At 45.3% G+C, this 18874-nt stretch overlaps 1 protein-coding gene across 1 annotated transcript; it reads right to left on the reverse strand.

Annotated features, from left to right (window-relative positions):
• Nucleotides 1–763: 763 nt before the first annotated feature.
• LOC149872158 (alpha-1-antitrypsin-like) lies at nt 764–8951 on the reverse strand. Its single transcript, XM_090033942.1, has 5 exons — nt 8712–8951; nt 4893–5572; nt 3520–3790; nt 3020–3167; nt 764–1140 (listed from the first exon to the last, which is right to left on the reverse strand). The coding sequence occupies exons 2-5, from the start codon at nt 5485–5487 to the stop codon at nt 940–942; spliced, it is 1215 nt and encodes a 404-aa protein (XP_089890068.1). The 5' UTR covers nt 5488–5572; nt 8712–8951; the 3' UTR covers nt 764–939.
• Nucleotides 8952–18874: the final 9923 nt, after the last annotated feature.

Here is an 18874-nt window from a genome sequence, read left to right on the forward strand (position 1 = left end):
TCGTGGATGTCAGATGGGAGGGGACAGGGCTGATGCTGCAGCCACAAATGTTCTGCGTGTATTTGTGTTCTTGGCCCTGGCAAGTTTGGTGGGAAGAGGGCATACACATGTAGAGGTTGTCTAGAGATGTGGAGAGAGCCTAGTCAAAGAAGGGGGTTTCCTAACCTGGAGGGCATTGTGCTGTAAATAAAAGTTGTTCTGTAAATAATTTTGAGCTGGGTGTTTGGATGGCGGGATCTGGGGTAGGTGTTAGGCCGTCATTAAGTGCATGGGAAACTGGAATCAGCTACTGATTTGGTGGGAGGGCATTTGCCTGTGGGTGAAGGAGGTCACTGTTTGGTAGGAAAAACCTGGACTGGAGTTGTATAGACTGGAACTAGAAAATACATCACCAACAGATGAATTCAGTATTCTCTCATCTTGCATTTTGCCATGGAATTTCCCTCCCTCTTTTTTTTTCATTGCAAAAAATGTAACATGTCACAGAAGGGACAAAATAACCCTTTTTCCTCTCCTTTTTCCGCCAGACTTCCAAAAATATGTCCACGTATCATCCTAACATTCCCTACTCTGATTATATTTTTAAACAAAGAAATATGACAACATCTTCAGCGGGATGCAGGGGATTTGAGAAAATATATCTGGTGATCTATAACCCCACACGTTATTATGAGCAGCCATTACCCCTGCACTCTGCCTGGTCTAACCAAAATTTCTTATAATACACATGCCCTATTCACACAAATACTAGGATGTTTGGAGGTGAGGATTTACCACATTACTGCTTTATTTCTTGTTAAAAAACTTGTTTCATTTCATGTTAAAAAACTTGTTTCATTTCATGTTAAAAAAATTATGGCTTTTTTGCATTCATTGGCATAAAGAAGACTATAAGATGAGTACATCCTCTTTGGTATTTATCCAAGGATTTACTCTGAGCTATGCAGCTTTGGGGTCCACGATTTTGCCCATGAAGAGGATGCTGGAGCTTGATCTCTCAGTAATCAACATTAGGAAGGGCCTGTTGAACCTGATGGCAGGAGGCCCATGCATGGAAGAGCCATATCTCTTTTCAACGACAGTTGCTGCTGCAGCCTCGGTGCCATTCTCGTCAACATCCACCACAGCCTTGTGAGTAGCCTACAGGGAAATGAAGCATAGATCACAGCAGAGTATAAAATGATGTGCAAAGCAATGAGGCAGTGTGCCTCCACTGGAGGTGATTTTGTTCTTTCCATTACCACACTTCTATATCCTTAGATGCACACCTCATATCTCTTATCATCTCATCCCCAAAAAGGAAGATCCCCCCATTCAGCATGGTTTCAACCTCGCAAAGAAACTTTAGATGTAACAAGCAGATAATAGCAAAGAGAGTTCAATATGGATATTGGAAACCACATTGCAGGGAAAGGTGCAAAGTAAGTGACCCGCCAGTAAGGCTTGGTCTAATACAGCTTCCTACTTCAATTTCATAATCTATTCTATTTCAAAGATTTTTCTATTTATTTCATAGTCCAAACATTAACTCTTCAATTTAGAGCTATAGGAAAATTCCTTTTCATTCATCCTAATGACACTTGAGCGGGAATTTCCTTGAGACTTACAGTGAGATGCATTACCCTTACTTGCATTAGGGGCACTATACTACTCTGCCCAGAAGGATGCTCATGGGTGAAGGTGTTGCTGCATATGAGGAAGGATGGAGCCATGGATCTTCTCTGTGAGCTGGCATTCATGTGACCTGTCTCTGCATCAGTTCCCTGCCTACTTCAAGAGGCTGTTGTGAATATAAATACAATAGCACATTATGAGACGGTCACTTACTGCAGTAACAGGTTTACAAATATACTGAAAATAGGGCCGGACTTCACCTTTGCAAACTTTCCCTACATTTTACCATTCAATTATTTTATCTCCTCATTTGTGATAGGACTGGGCCCTGAGTGAGGCTGTGATAAATCTTGCCCCACTCCAGTTCCTTGGAATGTCCCTCTGGTTTCTCACCTGCCATGTCTTGATGTAAATGTTCTGTTAGGTTGGGAGGTGCCCCCTCTTCCTCCTCCCCCCAAGGCCTGGAGTGATTCTCCTAGTGCCGTCCTTACCTGGACCCCAATACCACTGGTCTCTTTCTGGGGCTCCAGTCCCTTCAAACGCTGGTTCTGTCACTGGGCCCAACTTGTCCTAATTGTGATCCTACAGATTCTGATGGTGTTAAGAGCAAAACCTGTGGCTTCCAGCTACCCCATAGCCACAGCCAATCAGTCACTAATTATCTCACTGGAAGCAAGACTGGACTATTTAGAAGGTATCTTCCCCATCAAAGGACTGTGCTAGCAAGTGCCACCCATGGAGCCATAAATCTCTTCTGTGAATTGGCCAGTCTCTAGAGCTGTCTTGCATCAGTTCCTCACCTGTAAAATGAAAATAGTCCCTACCTGAGGAGGGTGGTGTGAGTATAAATAAAACAGTAGATTGTAAGGTGCTCTTGTACTGCAATAATGGGCTCACAAATGTACCAACAGTACAGCGAGGCTCTATATTTAAAAGTTCATGATTTTATCTTGGATATTAGTGAAAATACTTTTTCTTCTGCTTTTTGTTATGTGCTACTTCAGGTGAGACTTTATTCCTATGGCAACAGTATATTGAGCATATTATGATTTTCAACCATCATGACTTTATTGCTATCAGCAAGATATTTCTTCTGTGGAAACAGAATTGGGATATAAGGGCATGTCCTTTAGTAAAGCATGTCTTGCCTGCTCCACATGCTACACTGCAAAACATAACATAGGCTGGTGTCAAGTGGTGGTGGGTATGGGGGCATGGGCCAAGAAGCAAAGCTGAGAAAATAACATATTTCTGCTTGATGAGCACATACTTCATTGGGTAGCTTGTACCTAATCATTTTGTGATAGACTGTAGCATTCCCTAGCATGATCCAGGGGATGCCTACAAAGATGAAACCTGGGAAGAGGCAAATCCATTGAACAGCCAGCAAGTCGGCAAAACTTACTTTTGACACCTTGAGATAGGGTTTCCCCATGACTCCCGACAGATCGGCCCAGTCAGAGAATACATCGATCACACCCATGTTCTGCAACAGGGCTTTCAGGTCATAGGTGCCAGAGATAGAGAATTTTGGAAGGTACAATTCTATTAGCCTGTTTAAAAAGAGATAAAAAATGCCAAGAGATTATCACCAGGACACTAGGTACTTAAATAGACGGTATTGTTATATACCTGTTTCACTGAAGTTACCAAGTATTGATAATTTTGATCTATTCTTGCCCGGATACAATAGGTATATATTTTTGTATTAACTGCACTACTGGAAGCACTAAAAAGTTCCACTTCTCCCAGCTGTATTATTCATTAGCTACATATGACCAATTAGCTGTTTCTGGAAAACAACTGAAAGGACTGTTTAACTTATCATGGCGAATAACTTAGTGAGGGGTTTTAGTCTATATTTAAGAAAAATGGACACGATCATAACACCAGTCAAAGGTTTACCTTTGCTCCAGTGCTTGTTCCCATTTATGCACAGTTTCTTTCAACAGAGCATCTTCTACCTGCTTCATTTTTCCTTCATCTGGCAGAATAAATAATGCAGCCGCATTTCCTCTGTAGGGCATTTCAACTACCCAACAAGACGGGGTCTCATCACGGTAAATGCCAAAGTGACTTTTTTGATGCATCATTTTTACTTTGACTGATGTTTTGCTATCCACAAAAAAAAGCTCTTCTCCGGTCATGTGCTTAAAGAAAGGACGTTCCCAATAGGCTTGTGACAGTAAGAGAGAGAATATGATTGAATGCATTGGGGAAAGGGATTATTAATGTTTTATCAGAACAGTTTAAATGTAACATGCCTGGTTGGAGTCTGAAGTCAATCACTAGTGCTTTTCAGTCTTCAGATATTTGTCCTGTGCAGCATTTCTGATGCTTTGATATGTTGCATAAAGTGTTAGCAACCCTAATGAGCTTGAATATTGGTTTTCCATTTGCTGTGGAAAAACATGGCTTTTCTCATTTGAAGGAGGCTTTTAACTGGGCCTGGGACCAGTGCAGCGGAAATGTTTCCATGATTTTCTGCCCACTTCATACAATTAAAGACAAGGCCCAATGGTTCAGTTCCAAGGGCTGTAGTGGATAAGCTGTGGTCTGGTGGTTAGAGCACTACTCTCAGCAGTCAGAGAGTGATATAGGTTGAAGCCCTTTTGGGGTGGGCTCCCTTAAACCTGGCTTGCCTGCCTCCTTGAGGAATAAATTCCTCACTCAACTATTGGAGCTGAAGTCTGGATGGGTCCTCCTCATTTTTCAAGTCTGATATCTGGGTCCAGACCTATGCACCTTCTTTGCTAGTTTGGAGGCTATGACACACATTCAGTAACTGCATGGATGCTTATGTGTGTACACTGAATGGGGAACGGCACTTACACAGTTGGAAAATTGCCTGACCATGCAAACATCTATTCACTGGGCACTGCACAACTCCACATGCAAAAAATCTCTCTACTACTAAGAATGTGTGGAATTGTAGATATCTTTATCTTTTTTAGCTCCCTACTTATACAATAAAATTAAGATGCCCTGCCCCTTTGGTTCCAATTAATGTCATAGTAATATGAAGTATTAGACAGTGTTCCTGATGAGCCATGTTTCTTAGGTCACTGCCTAACACTGCATGCCTAGATACATAAATACCGATTAGAAGTAATATAGTGAAATATTTAGCATAATTAAAGAAGGCAGTATCTGTAGGGTCAGCACTCAGTGGCATTAAAATGGTTTACTTCATTAGTGAGAGGCTCTTTATTTAGATCATACTTCTATATTCCTACCTTCTATGTGTAGAAGGTATGCACCTCTGTAACACAACTTACCTTTAAAGAAAATATAGTTGACCAGAACCACTAAAACTTCTTCATCCATATCCTTTACTAAGTTGGCAATTTTCCCCTCAGTTTTCTTCTCTATGTAATCATTGATCTGCTTCTCAGCCTCAGGAGGATTCTGGAAATTGCTCAAAAAAGCTTCTGACTCATAAAAGCTTTTGACATCCTCCAAAAACTTTGGGAGTAGGTTCAGCCCATCTTTTATAAACAGGGCATTTCCCATGCTCAGCTGGACCCCACTCTCTGGTTGGTTTAGCATGTGAAGTAGATGCTGAAAACCATCATGGATCTCTTTCTCCTCAATCTCTGTCAGGTTAAAAGCGAAGGCTTCCAGAGTTTGGCTCAGTGTGGTGTTCTTGGCACCTAGCATGAGCATTGCAAAGGCAGTGGAGATGCTCACAGGAGAGAAGCAAACGTTCTTGCCGTCTTCCTGTGCTGCAGCCTGCCTGTAGAATCTGAATGCAAAGTCAGCATTGCTTGGGGCTATCTTGTGACAGGCCATGTTTTCACCTGTGGCACTGCCTTCAGCTTGGGATTGCTGCTGTGGGGAACTTATTTCTTTGACTGTCTTGGTCTTCTTCATAGTGAGGCCCTTGGTGACGATGGACACAAAGCGCAGACGTAACAAACACTAATAGATGGTGGCTTTATTCTGTTTTTGACTTATTCTGTTAAAAGAACATGAAGGCAATGATTAGATCTACAGAGTTCACTTGTGAAAACCGTTTTGCTCTTATTATAGACTATGAGCATCAATATGCTTGTTTGAGATATTAAGTTGTATTGCTACTGATGCATGTAGACATGCTTCTTCCTTAGGCTTCTTTCCTGTCTCAGTATCTACTCAAGATCATACGTCTCCAAAGAACTGGAGACTTAAGGAGTGGGAAGGGGATCTGTGGAGAACAGTGGATGTCAGAAAGGGAAAGGAGAGCAGCAGACAAAGAGTTTGTAGCTGAATGTAGATCTTGTAGGGCAGCATTTCTCAACCTGTGGGTTGCAACCCAAAAGTGGGTCACAAAAACGTATGAAAGGATTGTGAACAAACTTTGAAAATGGATTCTCCTTTGAAGGAGAAGAAGATGGGAAATGGTGACTTTTCCCTTGCAGGTTAGCAGAGTTCCAGCCTGTGGGGGACTGCTTGGGGGGGCCCTCCACTTCCCATACATCCCCCACATACCTCCTTCTGCCCCACATACTGGGGGCAGAGGCCTGGGTGCGGGGGGCAGTGGCTCAGGAGTGAGGGGCTCTGGGTTGAGACCGGCCATCGACGTTTACAAATGGGTCCTGCTACAAAAAAGGTTGAGAACCACTGACGTAAGCCCTTTGAGAATTTTTCATTGGCCAATCCTATTTGACTTCTGTGGCACCAAGTGCTTCTTAAGCAGTTCCTAAATGCTTCAATCCTTTAATGTGATCCTGTTTAGTACCACTTATATGGAAAATATTCCAGTAAGACATCGAGATTCCTTATCTTCTCTTATTCAGCTCCATTTTAACCTGAAACTGTTCTCAACAATTCCCAATGTGTCTAGCTTTCACCTACTGTCTTGCTTTGAAACAATCCTATGTGGCCAATGAGCAGGTACATGCTTACATGATCCTCTTATCTCATTTGGGAATAGGGCACTTGGCTTTCAAGTATGAGGTGTAGGTTCAAATGTCATCATGACGAGGTGCATCTAGAAACCAAATCTATCACTTTTAAAGTAATCCCCTTTTGTAGGTCACAAGTGGGGTGGCTCTTCTTTTAGCAGGCAGGGTGTCCTCACCACATGGCCTGAATCTGAATAGGGTACATCACTGGGCCTCACCACTTAGGGACTCGAAGCAACTGTGCCCCAAAGAAAGCTTGTGAGGACACCAGTCATTTTACCTGAAGGGAGGACAAAAAAGGTAGGTTGCATGTTTCCTTGGTACTGGCTCATGCTAAACTGAGTCACTAGAGTGTCCTTTGGAGAAAATGGGAGCCCTGGGGGCCTTGGAGAAGGAATACTATTGGCTTTCCTGAAGGAGGCATCTAAGCCTGCAGCAAACAGAATGTAAGTTGAATGTGTCTTAGAGAGAAAATGAAATTTGCTGCTGTACTAATTTCCTATCCCAATGTTTGACTACTTTATTTTGAGGAGGTTTCTGAACAATCAAATGTCTCAAGATGCTTTCCTTCCTATGACCACAGCTAGAAAAACAAACCACAACTATGAAACAGTTATGCTGAGATTGCTGTCATCCACCTAATCTGATCTCACTGTTTCTTCTTTCTTTTCAATATATACACCTGCACTAATGTGCTGTGCTTCAGAGACACATGCTGGGAGAATGGGAGAGGGATGTGGCACATCTCCCTTGGAGATGTATACCCAGGGCTGTTGCTTCTTGGCTGTGTCGTTTGGAGAGAATGGGAGCCCTATGGGCCTCAGAGAGGGTATATGTAAAAATGTGAGGGGCAAGAATTATTGCAAGCAGTATTTGTTTTTGCACTAACTGTGCCATTGGGAAGGATGCAGGCAAGCTTCAGGGTACCAAATACCCATCCTTAGGTCTCTGAAGAAGAGTAGGCACGACTTAGGTTATATAGCAGATATAACAACAAAAGCCTGCATGAAACTCCATGTTCTGCATCTTCTCTTACCTGAATCTGATATGTGACTAGAAGGCACCTATTTTCTGTAAATACATCTTTATGTGACGCCTTTATTCCTGTCTTTCAACTTCTTTAGAAGACACAGCCCTTCTTAATAAGACCAAGTATCTCAGATATGTACAAGCCTCCAGCTGGATGGTTTCCTCTCTGTAGCACCAGGAATTTTATTTCTCTTGTCAGAGTTTATACTCTCCAAACATTAAAATGGCTTCTCCATTCTAAAAAAACTGCACTTCCTCCTCAGCTGAGTCCCTTTCTGCAATTACTACGTATACATTATACTTTCCTAATGTCTCTGCACAGTTTAACATAGTGGTTCAATTTATTACAATTTTTACAATTTATTACTTTGATATTACCCTTTCTATGAATGTGCTGGCTGCTGTGTCACTGATGTCATTTAATTCCTGTGCGACTGTGCTTAATTTTTTTGGACTTTTCTCTTGCAAGTTCAGTGATGAGATTTACAATAATTCCTTTTGTGCCTTCTGTTAAGTTCCACTTGTGATACTGCTATTTCTCCAGCTTGGCATACCCATTACCCTGTGCAGTGTCAAGTTCCTCTGTCTCAGTAATTACCCATGGACTGTTTTTATTAATCCCCCAGGACTATCTGGTCTTTATGGGAGAGTCTGAGTGTCCTGTGTTCATGGGACTGATTGTTAGGTGCCAGTCTGTGAGAAACTCTCTCGCAATGCTTCCTCCCTTCATTTGTGTTTGCATCCTGAACTTGTATCTCTCATAAATAAATACCAAGTATAGTAGGAACACAGTGATCTTCCAAGACATCAGTAAAATTGGGAGAGAGGGGTAGGGGTGTGGCAGGGGCATAGCGGTTCCCTTCCAACAATCATATACTCTCTGCTCCCTCTAACTTCTCCTCATCCTCCTCCTCCTCACACTGTTTTTTGAAACTGGAAATATAGTAACCCTACTATACACCCACGGCACTTGATTCCTTGCACCTATTAAGAGCAGAGCAAACTTTTTCTCTTCCTCCAATTCATCTGCCCCTGTGCTGTTCATATACAGCTGCTTAATGTGCTGTTTGAACCTTTGCCAGGCATATCTATCATTCCCCTGAAATATCAAGGAGGGAGGGAGGGAAGGAAGGAGAGTCACTTTTAGCCTCTCGGGCTCTGTAGCTTCTATTTCTGTCTTACCTCGATCACTGTGTCTTCCAGCGTGCTGAGCTTTCTGTTGCTGGTATTAATGAGGCTTGCGACCTGCAGACTACTTTTTCTGTTGTATACGAGAACACAGGAAGAGAGCTTCTGACGGTCAAGGGGTAGCAGTCTTAGGATGCCCGTAAAAGGGCTGATCACGAGCCTGTAACTGTTTTGTCACAAGCGGAAGTTTCTGTTGGCTGCACTCTGACTGATTCTTGCAGTGCCATACTTCCAGCACACACAGTAGTTGTAGGAAGATTTATTGTACGACACAGCCACAGCTGCTTTCTGTTTGAGCCTTTTTGTTTTAGTAATTTTCGTTGCGTCCTTCCCCACAGGAGGATATAGACATTTGTTTCTGCAACAAATGCCATTTTCTGTTTGAATAAAGATGTTGCTGGCACAAGGTGCCCGAGCGAGGCAACAATTGGGTTCGTTGCCCGGTGTGCGTCGTGCCAGTAAACACACTGGGGGGAGAAGTAGACAGAGTTTATTTGAGCTCAAGTAAAAGGCTCAGGGAGACTGTATGGTCTCAAATCCCATGCGCCTAGCCCTGCAACAGTGTATATTTATATCCTGGTCATTTTCTGCAGTAGTTTTTCACTAGCTGCCCCCCCCCTTCCCTCCTCCCTTCTCTCTCTGAGCAGTGCCCTTGCATTCCACAGATAACAGTTTTTAGGGAGTTTCAGCTTGCCTGCTACTCATCCTGTTTTCCAGTATTACAGGAGGTTACAAAAGTTCAAAGAAAGGGTTACAAAGGTTCAGGTTCTAGGCCTAGGCCTAGAGCAGAGGGGCTTCATCAGCACTCATGGTCTTCCATCCCTCTGAGTTACCTAGGGTTATGCCCAGTGGCACCAAGAACTCCCCCCTTTGAGAATACTCAACAAAGTTTTGGCTGAGTTTTCTCATATTCTGAAGATAAAAGGCAATTAAGTGTTTGGGAACTGGGATCTTCAATGCAGGGGTATGCTGAGGGGTTAAAGATAGAGTCATGATATTTCGTAGTATTAATAGCTGTTTCTTCCTGACAGATATCTGACCAGTTACTAGGAATGGCTCGCCATGGGGGTCCTGCAGCATGATAAGGGATTTGGGAACATATCCAACAGTTAGATAGGTTAAACTCATGGGCAAAAGTAACCTTCAATGCTTCGTAGGTGTTTGTAATGAGGTCTGCTAGGTCCCCTCCCCACCCTGCATATAAGGAGAATGTAGTAAAAGGTAACAGGAAAAGAAAGCCTACAGTAAAAAAGAAAAATGTTACAGTAGTTTTGAAACTTAAACTAGAATTCATACTGTTAATTCTAAACTTTTCCCCTTTTAAACAGCAACTTTAGTCCAAGGTCGTCGGTGGGCTGGAGTGTCCACTGTTCTGCGGGTGGAGTAGGCACCAGTTTCAGACAAGAGTGATGAATCCAGTTCTTGTGTCTGTCGACCTTTGCCACTGTGTGGGAAACTAGTAGGACACTGTGAGGTCCTTTCCACTTCTCTTGGAGGGGCTCATCCTTTCAGGTATGAACGAGCATGGAATCCCCCGGCTGTAACGAGTGGACTGGAGCATCCAGCGGAAGAGGTTACAAGTCTTTAGTGTACCTATGGAGAGAAGAAAGAACAGCAGACAGAGAGCACATATACCATGACAAAATATTACACCCTATTTCCCACTCCCCTGCTAGAACCAGCGTCCCGTTCATAGGCCATGCCCTTCCAAACATGATCTCAAAGGGGCTAAGCCCTAATCTTCCCTTGGGGAGGGCACGGATGTGAAGCAGAGCAAGGGGCAGAGCATTGGGCCATCGCAGAGAGGCCTCCTGGCAGATCTTTGATAGATGATGCTTGAGGGTCTGATTTGTACATTCTACTACACCACTAGCCTGTGGTCGCCATGGAGTATGGAGTTTCCAGGGAATCTGTAAGGCACCTGAGATGATTTGGATGATCTTTGAAGTGAAATGTGTTCCATTGTCAGATTCCATCCACTGGGGAAGTCCGAAGTGGGGAATAATCTCCCAGACGAATTTTAGAGCTACAGTTTTTGGCTGTACAATTGCGACGCAGAAAGGCTTCAGGCCATCTGCTGAATCAATCTACTATAACGAGGAGATACTTGAATCCTTGAGTTCGGGGGAACTCAGTAAAATCTATTTGCCAAACTAGTCCTGGGCCTGGGGTAGGTTCCAAAGTGGCTGGAGGTACTGAGAGACCGGCTCGAGGGTTATTCTTTTGACAAATCGAACAGCTGGCCTGTATCTGGGAGGCCAGAGGTCGAAGTCCAGAGGTTAGAAAATATTTGTTCATTAACTGAGTGAGAGCTTCTCTTCTGGTGTGAGTAGTTTGATGTAGCCGTTGCAGCACCGGCTGGGTCAGGCTCTTTGGTAGGAGGATCTTCCCGTCAGTGGAGCAGAGCCATCCCTCCTTTTCTTGGAGACCAAGCTTATTGGCTAGTTCTTTTTCTTCATACGAGTACTGGGGATCCGGGAGCTCCCCCACTGATGGGATGAGGGCATGCATTTGGTTGTCAGCAGGTCTAGGCGTCCTCAGGGTGGCAGCATTTTTAGCTTCTCTGTCCACCCGGACGTTACCCCTTGGCTACGTCTTGATCCTCTTTCTGATGCACCTTACAGTGCATTACTGCCACTGCCGAGGGAAGTTGAACAGCTTCCAGGAGTCGGAGAATTTGGGGTCCATACTTCACTGGGGAGCCTTGGGCTGTCAGCAGTCCCCTTTGTTTCCATAGGCCAGCATGGGCATGCAGTACTCCAAAAGCATACCTAAAGTTGGTATAGATGTTGACCCGTTTCCCTTTTGACAGTTCTAGCGCCCGGGTCAGGGCTACCAGTTCAGCAAGTTGAGCAGATGTTTCGGAGGGCAAACCCTTGGCCTCAACAACATCATAGAGGGTCACAACAGCATAACCTGCCCTCCTTTGCCCTTCTACAACAATGCTACTGCCATCAGTGTACCACTCACAATCAGCATTCAGAAGTGGCTGATCCTGTAGGTCTGGACGGCTGGAGTAATGTGCATCTATGATGTCTAAACAATCATGCTCTTGTTCTTCCGTTTCAGGTAAGAGAGTAGCTGGGTTGAGGGAGGGGCAGGGCTGCAGAGTCACTTCAGGGTTCTCCAACAGCTTAGCTTAGTACCGAGCCACCCGAGCCTGGGTGAGCCAGAGACCCCCCTTCGCGTCTAGCAGAGCCTGGACCATATGAGGGGTATACACCTGCACGACTCCTCCCAGCGTTAACTTTTCAGCTTCCTCAAGTACTAGGGCAGTTGCCGCAACTGCTCATAAACACGCTGGCCATCCCTTGGCAACTGGATCAAGCTGTTTGGAGAAATAAGCAATGGGACATTTCCACACCCCCAACAATTGAGTAAGCACTCCCAGAGCCATCCCTTTTCATTCATGCACATACAATTGGAAAGGTTTAGAAAGGTCCAGTAAACCCAGGGCGGGGGCTTCCATTAGTTTCCTTTTTAGTATTTTAACTGCCTTGTTGGCTTTTGGAGTCCAATAAAAGAGGTCGTGGTCTGCCCCTTTTACACAGTCATATAGTGGTTTTGCTCATAGTCCAAATTCAGGGATCCATATTCTACAAAAACCTGCTATGCCGAGAAACGCCCTGAGCCGCTTACGGTTGCTTGGGGTGGGAACCTGACATGTAGCCTCCTTTCGTCCACTTGAAAGCTGGCGCTCCCTCTGTCTTAAGTGAAATCCCAGGTATCGTACTTCGGGGAGAGCAATTTGAGCTTTATTTCGAGCCACCCGATATCCTTGAAGTCCAATAAAGTTCAGGAGGCTTACAGTGGCGTTAAGGCAAGAGATTAAATCTACAGCAGCAATTAATAAATCAGCCACATATTGTAACAAGAGGACTTCACGCTCATTATTCCACTCCTCCAAGTCTTTAGCTAAGGACTGGCCAAAAAGGGTTGGAGAGTTCTTAAATCCCTGGGCTAATACTGTCCAACAAGGTTGTTTCTTAACCCTTTTTCTGTCCTCCCATTCAAAAGAGAATATCTCCTGAGAGGGGGGGTAAACTGGAATCGTAAAGAAAGCGTCTTTCAAATCAAGAACTGAGAAATGAGTATACTGCCCCTCTAGGGAGGCCAGCAAGGTATACGGGTTTGGGACGAGGGGATGAATAGTTTTAACCCGTTTGTTAACCGCCCTTAGGTCCTGCACCAGTCGATATGTGCCATCAGGCTTTAGTACAGGCAAGATAGGAGTGTTCCAGGCTGACTGACACTCTCTCAGTATGCTGTACTTTAGGAAACAGTCTATAGTCTCCTGCAGTCCCTCTCTGGCTTCCTTTTTGATTGGGTACTGCTTGATTCATACCGGACCTTTTCCCAGCAGTAGCTGGATATTAATGGGGGTTTGATGTGTAGCCTTTTCGGGGACCCCCCTTGCCCACACCAAAGGGTCTTCCCACTGGTTCCACTCCGGGGGGACATTCATAGCCGAGGGTTCAACCGCGAGGGTCATTATCCATGCATTTTCAGGGGGCAATGTGAGGGTTATTTCATCCTGGGTAAAATGCAGTGATGAACCTAATCGACAAAGCAGGTCTCGCCCTAGCAGGGGTGTTGGGCAATCTGGAAGGTAGACCAATTTGTGAGAAAGAGCCCGGTCTCCCAGAGCACATTCTGCAGGAGCATACACTGGGCACTGAGTCTTTTTTCCTGTGGCACTTACCACGGTGAGAGAGTCCGCTATGGGAAGATGAAGAGGTTGATTTACAGCAGTCCGTGCTGCCCCGGAGTCTACCAAAAAATCAATTTCTGAATTCCCCACCTGCATTTTTACTCGGGGTTCCGGGGGTGGGGTGGTCCGTTTCCCCGACACCCCTACCCCTGTCCTTCCGCTGCCATTACAGGAGTACAGTCTCTCCCTTTCTCTGGGCAGTCATTCTTCCAGTGTCCCTCTTGCCGGCATAAGGCACACTGGTTCCGTCCCAGGTGTCTTTCTTGTGGGCCAGGGCGCCCGCGCCCATGACCCCTTATACCTCTGCCTCTCCCACCTTCTTGTGGCCTTTCTCTGACTCCAGCCTGTACTGCTGCTACTAGCGTTCTAACTTGTCTCTTGTCCTTTTTTCCTTCTCTGAGGGTATACGCCCTGTTTGCAGTCTCCAGGATTTGTGCTACAGACATACCCATTAAGTCTTCCTTTTTTTGTAATTTCCACTTTATATCAGGGGCTGCGCAGCTGGTAAAAATACCCTTTATAATCACCTCCATCGCCTGGTCATCAGGGTCTGCATTGGTATTTTGCCGAATGGCGTCCCGGATGCGCTGTAGGAATGCAACTGGACTTTCCTTCGGCTCCTGTACTATTTCGTATGGCTTTGCCCAATTATTATGTCAGACAGCCGAGTGCCTGAGCCCATGCATAAGCAGTTCTTTGTAAGAGGTAAGACGGGTATGATCCACAGGGTTGTTAGGGTCCCATCTAGGGTCTGCTAGGGGAACCACATCTGCCGGACCAGGAACATTGCCTTGGAAATAACTTGATTCCGCTCTACTTCAGATAATAAGGTTCACATAAGGATATTACAATCGTCCCAATCAGGCTTGTGACTAGCTAAACATCCCTCAAAGACAGAGATAAACTTACTCGGGTTAGCTGAAAATTCTCAAGTCTGTGCCTTAAAAGCCACCAGGTCCCCCGGATTAAAAGGTACATGGGTGTATACTTGCATGGTCTGGGCTGCATGCCCATCTGCCCCAGGGTGGGCTATTACAGTTTCAGTAAGTAAAGGATAAAATCCCACTGAGGGAGGAATCTCTGGAACTGGGGGCATCTGATCTTTATATAGTGGAGGTGTTAAAGCTGAAGGGAACACTGACTCTGGCATTACAGTGGTTGGGGGGGAATACTGAGACTCAACACTGACAACTACCGATCCTGTTGGTGTCAAATTACACTTCTGCAAAATATCTGTCTTATTTGGTAAAGCCATAAACAATTGCACATACAAATGTTCATTCCACTTACCTGTCCGCTGACAAAACAGGAGTAATTGGAGGATTGTATTATAGTTAATTGACCCTTCCGGAGGCCACCTTTCCTGATCCTCCAGTTGATATTGAGGCCATTCCATTGTACAGAACCTTTTAAGATTATTTTTAGTCATTAGATCTGACTTAAACAGTTTCCAATTAGAATGCATTCTAAGGGTGTACACCGTGCCCTGCCAACCGTACTCTGTCCCTGCCCCATACTCCAGGGAGACACTGGGTGTCCCCAGGCCCTAACAGGGCGTCCCCAGGTCTTAATGGGCAATGCTCAGACTGCTGAGCTTATCCTACCTTGTCCGAGGGACCGGTTCCACACCATTGCTCACGATCACTTCTCCACTATTTGAGTGCGTTGCACTGTTGTGCCCTCCGGGGTCGATCAAACCATATCTCCGCCGAGGCCCCCGATGAAACAACCGGTGCGTGCTGGGCGTCGGTTGTTGCCGCAAGTTGTCGACCCCAGGAGGGATCCGGGCAAGGCGAAATGTTAGTCTCGAGCCCCACGTTGGGCACCAAAAACTGTTGCCGGCACAAGGTGCCCAAGGGAGGCAACAATTGGGTTTGTTGCCCGGTGTGCGTTGCACCAATAAACACACTGGGGGGAGAAGTAGACAGAGTTTATTTGAGCTCAAGTAAAAGGCACAGGGAGACTGTATGGTCTCAAATCCCATGCGCCTAGCCCTGCAACAGTGTATATTTATATCCTGGTCATTTTCTGCAGTAGTTTTTCACTAGCTGCCCCCCCCCCTTCTTTCTCTGAGCAGTGCCCTTGCATTCCACAGATAACAGTTTTTAGGGAGTTTCAGCTTGCCTGCTACTCATCCTGTTTTCCAGTATTACAGGAGGTTACAAAAGTTCAAAGAAAGGGTTACAATGGTTCGGGGGGGGGGGGCCCTGGCTTGCCTGGGCCTAGAGGAGAGGGGCTTCATTGACACTCATGGTCTTCCACCCCTCTGAGTTACCTAGGGTTATGCCCAGTGACATCAACAACAAGGTTGCTATGATAAGTGTATTATGAGAAAGCAATAAAGGATGGTTCAGAGCGCTGCCTAAGGGTCAGCTGCTATCTTACGCTTTTTGTGTGTGCATGCTTATGCACACAGCAGTGGAGTAAGAGTAGATGGACAGGCTGGCCAAGCTGCCTTCATACCTGGAAACTCTTACAGTTAGCTTTGAGTTGCAGACTCCAGCTGGTTCGGGGATGGGATATACAGAGACTACTGTAGGCACCTGCAGGTTCTCTCACGTTGGAACACAAGTTGTAGTGGGGATGAAACAATTCCTACAGCTGTCCCTTCACCCAGAGAGAAGGGGCAGCTGTACTAAAATTCTTATCCTATTTTTACAAGAGTCCATTTAAAAAAAAAAATTTGCTATCTGATATCCTCTTCAGTCACAATCTACTTGGTAGACAACAGGAACCTTGACACCATTTTTAGCCTTGTAACGTCTCTATTCTGATACTAGAATTTTTATGTTTTAAAAATAGCTGATCTGTGTATGTAGCACAGATATGTTAATCTGTATGATGAATGCATAAGTGGATTAATTGTGTTTTGGTAAGAATTTATGCTCATCTTCAAGGACGCACTGGCCATGAAATATGGCCTTTTCCTTCCAGCCCTGCCAGAGGGGGCCCCAGCTGCCAGGGCTATGGAGCCAGGGACCCCCACCTCCTGCCCCCTGCAGCAGTGCCTAAGACCTGGCTGCCGCCTGTGGGAGGTGGCAGCTGCTGCAGTGAAGCAGAGTGGAGGTTGGAGCCTGGTTCCCGTCCCATAGGCAGCATAGCCGTGAATCCACTGGAAGTTGCATAGAGCATTGTCTTACACTGCCCAAAGCCATTGCTATTTACTTGCAGAGAAATCCTCTGGTCAAGGGTTCTGATTATAAACTTAGTTTGGAAACCTTCTGCTTAAGCTTCCCAGTGATTTCAGACAAATCTCTATGGTCACTGAATACATTGGTCACGCCCAGGCATTTGAAGATCTCACTTGGGTCATAGGTGCCCAAACCAGACACAGTTGGAGTGTGCAGAATGACCCTTCTGTCGAATACAACACAAAGTGATGGGGAAGTACTGCAGTCAGACAATGCCCAAACATGCGCACAAGAACGTGGTGGCTGAAAAAGCTCTTGTGACTGCTCAGGAATCACTTAATGTAGGTGAATTTTCTTGCAGCAAATCCAGCCCCCACTAACTGTCTCTAAACAAAACCTTCTCAGCTGCACCTTTCCTGAGAAATACAAGGCTGACTTGGGAGGGCCCTACCAGAGATCCCTTTTATAGCAAGGAACATGTCTTAGTGCAAATTCCCTTCAGAAGCCTGGTGGTTCTGGAGGTGCTGAGGCTGGGATGCAGGGATTTTTGATGCTGAGATTGTTTTCTCCTTTCCCATTGGCCAGCCACATAAGCGAGGCCACTTCTACCATTGGCCTGAACATAGTCTCTTTGGAACAGCTCCAGGATAAATGAAGGGAAACATATAACCACCTATTCCCTGCTTATCTGCTCAGCCTCTACATTTGCTTAAAAAGTGATGGTAACTTCTGTATTTCCCCCATTTAGAACAATACAATGGATTAAGGACTCGGCATTGGTGGAAGAAATTAATCTTTTCGTAATTAATCTACCAATCCCCTCTGTGCTGTGGTGCCATTGAAGAAATCCTTCCCTTCCAGAACATCACTTCTGTTCCATGGGGAGTAGACTGGAAATAATATAACACACTTCATGGCAGTGAAACAAAGAAAATTGATATGGCAAAACCCCTTTGGCCATCTTTTCTGTTTCTGCTGTATTAGTCTGACAATTCAGGTTAATGCTCACTCCACTACATCCTAGGGGAGACTCTCTTGAATGGAACAAGATTGCTCATTGTTAGATAAAGTAATATGCCATGACCACAGGCAACTGGTAGGGGAGTACTGGGGGGCACATGCCCCCCCCAGAGATTCCTCCCCAAAAGTCCTGGGGGGCCCATTGATGCACCCCAACTCAGCACAGCTCAGGATGGGGCCAGGCACAGGGCAGATATTCCTGGCCAAATTGTATGGCTGGGGACCACACTCTGCTTCTCTACCCCACCCCACCCTCCCTGACAGTGCTCTGGAGCCCAGAGCATCAGAGAGCACTCCACCCAACCTGAACACTGCCCAGCATCCCTCCCCTGTGAGGCCTCTCCCTCCCCCTTCCCCTCCCTACCTGTAGAGAGTTTGCTTTGATCCCCCAGAAGAGGTGCTGTTCCTGCTGGTGGGAGAAAGGTAAGCCTGGGGATCTTGTGGAGGGGGGAAGATGGGGGTGGCCCAGGGAGGGGCAAAGGGTGGGGTAATGGAGTGCTGCGCCCCCCCCCCCCCAGCATGGCCCTTAATTTATTGTTACAGAAGTATGGGAGTGGACATGGGGCTTTTGACCCGCCCAATGGCCCGCCCACAGAATTGTGCCCACCCCAGGCTCAGGCAGCGCTAGTCACCCATGGCTATGACATTCAGGTTGAATTTTCCTTTTGCTTAGTTAAATACCTGTCGATCTTAGTTACAGTCCATTATGAACTTTGTTTTGCAACTATTGAAATCAGTTGCAAAACTTCCCTGACTTTAATGGCTCAGGATTGAATACTGTGACACTAAGCAAGTCCCATCTCTGCTTGGTTGATAACCACCTTCTTAATGTTACCTACTGGCTTTTCAAAGTCTTGGCCCCTTCTTGCTCAGAACAAAAGATTCTTGGATGTCAGGTCTCAGTGTCTTCCATCTTATTGCCTTTATGAACTAGGTAAATACCATGAACTCCATTTTTAAAGTAGTTATTTTGTCAGTGTCAATATTAGAGCTCAAGATCAATTAGAAGATGCCTCTCAGAAATGATATGGGTACAGAAATAATTTATCATGGTGGTTATGGAAAAAGGACTTCACCATTTCTCATCTGTTCTCTGGCAATTGCTCATGCAGTCTCCTACCTCACAGTAAGGAGAAACTAAACTGTGACTAGTTACCCCTGTTTCCAGAGAGCTGTATTATAATATTTTTATAGTATAATTAATAATACTTTTGTCCCAAATGTGTATTCCTGTATAAACAATAAGAGATCAAAGCAGAAGATAACAATTAGTTTCTTTTAGTGGTGCTTCCCAT

The sequence above is a fragment of the Crocodylus siamensis genome, chromosome 2 (genome assembly GCF_052110815.1).
Source record: "Crocodylus siamensis isolate JL-2025a chromosome 2, ASM5211081v1, whole genome shotgun sequence".
NCBI lineage: Eukaryota > Metazoa > Chordata > Crocodylia > Crocodylidae > Crocodylus > Crocodylus siamensis.

Coding starts and splice junctions, on each gene's coding strand:
- LOC149872158 (XM_090033942.1), bottom strand. CDS start 5,487: ATGAAGAAGACCAAGACAGTCAAAGAAATAAGTTCCCCACAGCAGCAA. Junction 3,791..4,892: donor CAACTATATTTTCTTTAAAG/GTAAGTTGTGTT, acceptor TACTGTCACAAG/CCTATTGGGAACGTCCTTTC. Junction 3,168..3,519: donor GAACAAGCACTGGAGCAAAG/GTAAACCTTTGA, acceptor CTTTTTAAACAG/GCTAATAGAATTGTACCTTC.